A 2,826-nucleotide genomic window follows, 5' to 3' on the forward strand; every position below is an offset into this window, starting at 1 on the left:
CAAGCTTAAATTCCTATTTAAATATTATTTGTAAATGTGACTTGAATTGATGAACTGTGCAGATGAATCTTGAATGTCACTAATATAGTAAACGGCATCAGATCAACCAATGATCAATTAGTTCTCTAAAACAGGTCAAAGGTGAATCTTGTGGACCTTCAATTGGCGACAGACAAAACAAAACCCAGAATTACAATTTATGAAAATGCTTTTACAGTTCAGTCAAAGTGTAAATCCTGTCAAATAAATACATTTTATGTGCTGCTAAAATTCATAGATGTCGTAAATTTTCGATCACTGTAACTCTGAAAACACTGAAACTGGGAATGAGATGTTCATTGAAACAAATCCTGACTTTTGATAGATGAACGAAGGATCTTGGGAAAAGTGCAGGTTTTTGCAAGAAATCCAGTGTTGTGCTCTTTGGAGAAATAGTTTTGAGAAATGCACTGATTTTCAAATATTAAGGATGATTTGAGAAACGTTCTAAAGCAATTGAGCCAAAAATGGCTTCCAAATATCTGCCCACCTGCCATGTGTCATTGGAGCTCGAATGTAGTTATGTAGGTATGAAGTACAGACCCCCAGGTTTAAATCTGAGAGAATTTACACAAAGTAACCTCCTTCATCCAAACTCAGGAAGACCATCACACTACTGGGGTCTCCTTAAGATCTTCCAGAACACAATTCCAGCGACAACAGCAAAAGGAAAACACAACCGATGATACTAATCCATACTCTACTTCTCAAGATTTGGTGCCCGTTCACAGGCAGCACTTCATCCTTCTTCAAGCTGCTGTGCTGAATGATGCAGGTGTAGTTGTGTTTCTGCAACTCCTCAGCTGGGACTTTCAGAATGCTCCTCTTCTGGAAGCTTCCATCCCCATTGGGTAACGTTTCTCTGAGCTCCACATCCTCGAGTACGTCCTCACTGTCCTTCTGCCAGGAGATCATCAGTGGTTTGGGGAAGAAACCTGTAGCATGACACACCACCACTAGAAAAGTGGATCCTTTCTGGAACAGAAACGTCTCAGGATGAACTTCACTCTCCAGAGTGTGGTTCACGTATTTCTGTAGCCACTCAGGACAGGTGTTCTTCAGGTAATTCTCCTCTTTCTTATTCTCAGCCGTTTCACTGTCCCACGCATACTTGGTGATCTGAGCTTTAGGTTCAGGAGCAACCCAGGTTAAAGTGTTCACATCAAAGCTGATGAAATCTTCTCCATCATAACCGTACTGATTATATCCTCCAACAGTGCGGTCACCATCAACCTCAACCTCACAGCCCACCAGCCACTGAACTGTGTGAACTCCTTCAGTCTGATTGAAGAGACCCATGAGATTATCCACATTGACTTTAAAGATCTCCTCAGTTCCCCACCCAATGTCTGTCTGCATGTTCCAGTAATCTTCTCCCTCAATGTTCTTGATCCACTGCGTCCTTGGGATAGTTCTTCCGATGTTACTGTCGTAATACATAAACTGCTCTCCATCCACCTGACCCACAATAGTGAACTCTGGGAAATGTAGTCCTGGTGTAACTGCAGTGTAGATGTACTGCAGAGAGTGTTTTACTGTAAAAGTGTAAACACACACACACACACACACACACACACACACACACACACGTGATAAAAAGTACAATATTACAGATGAAGTAGGTACAGAAGGTAGTAACGATTGTAGAACTCACCTGCTGATGACAGATGAAAAGAGAAGATGAGGAAAATCAGTACTGAGCTGCAGAGTACCATTTCTAATACACACCAAACACCAAACACCAAACACTAATCTATTATTTACTGATTTAATCTTCTACATTCTACTTCGCTTTAACGCGTTTTCACCCTGATTACTTCGCTATTTAACACGGTTGAATCTGTAAGAGATCCAGATCCTCCTGCTCTTCCTGTATTCACTGCAAACCTGTTCCTGTACTACCTGAAAGTTAGTTTGAGGGGGGCGGGGCAACGAGTAAAAAAAAAAGCATTTATATCACGGCTCTGACCAATCAGAATTGAGTCTCATCATTTCCCAGGAGAGCAGAATTATTCTGAAAGTGAAAGTAAAAAAAAATATAATGAAGTTTAATAATAGTGTTTATCATCATCACGCTTTCTATTTACACCCGTTTACACTATAAAACACGCTTAAAATAAATCATGTTTTAAATGATTGTTCTTGTTAACTTTAAATATATGATGAATATTTAATTAGGTGATTAATAATTTATTTGTTTTTTTTTTAAAGAAATCTTTATTGGGAATGTACAGGTGTGAAATTTTTTTTTTTTTAGCCATTATACAAATTAACACAATAAAATACACTATGTATAGACTAAACAAACAAAAAAACAATTGTTAGTCAACTAATAAAGTCTAGATGTAAAAACAGAAAAAAGAAAAAAAAAGAAAAAAAGAAAACCTGAAAAGACCAAACTCAGTGAATAGATGAATAAAAGAACACACTATGTACAGTATGAGTTGTTTGGTCTTAGAAAAATGCTTTAATCGCATTAAACCACGTTAAGGTTTTTCCTTTAACACTTAATTAAACGTGTTACTTTTGTATTCTGGACTCATGAACTTGTCTGTTAAGAATTTTACGTGTTTAAGAATGTGCCATAAAAAAAAAAAAACAATAAAAATAAATGTGACTTGTCAGTCAGTAGGGTCTAACTGTGGTAAAGTGGTCAAGAAAAGGGTCATGTAAAGGGGTAAATATCAGTGGCGGGTCGTGCATTTGGTACCCGGGCCTTCAGTGTGGACGTACCCGACTTAATCCACCTCTTAATACACCACTATCACGTAGCGATTATAGAAACCA

General features: G+C 38.0%; 1 protein-coding gene across 2 annotated transcripts; it reads right to left on the minus strand.

Annotated features, from left to right (window-relative positions):
• Positions 1–314: 314 nt before the first annotated feature.
• Positions 315–1,897, minus strand: LOC310716231 (class I histocompatibility antigen, F10 alpha chain-like). Of its 2 annotated transcripts, none has more exons than XM_083523238.1 (2): positions 1,694–1,897; positions 315–1,557 (listed from the first exon to the last, which is right to left on the minus strand). In XM_083523238.1, the coding sequence occupies exon 2, from the start codon at positions 1,477–1,479 to the stop codon at positions 667–669; it is 813 nt and encodes a 270-aa protein (XP_083379364.1). In that variant the 5' UTR covers positions 1,480–1,557; positions 1,694–1,897; the 3' UTR covers positions 315–666. The 2 variants fall into 2 exon arrangements, with proteins under 2 accessions (XP_083379364.1, XP_083379363.1); XM_083523237.1 differs by having other exon boundaries at positions 315–1,574.
• Positions 1,898–2,826: the final 929 nt, after the last annotated feature.

The sequence above is a fragment of the Silurus aristotelis genome (assembly GCF_946808225.1).
Source record: "Silurus aristotelis genome assembly, chromosome: 21".
Taxonomy (NCBI): Eukaryota; Metazoa; Chordata; class Actinopteri; order Siluriformes; family Siluridae; genus Silurus; species Silurus aristotelis.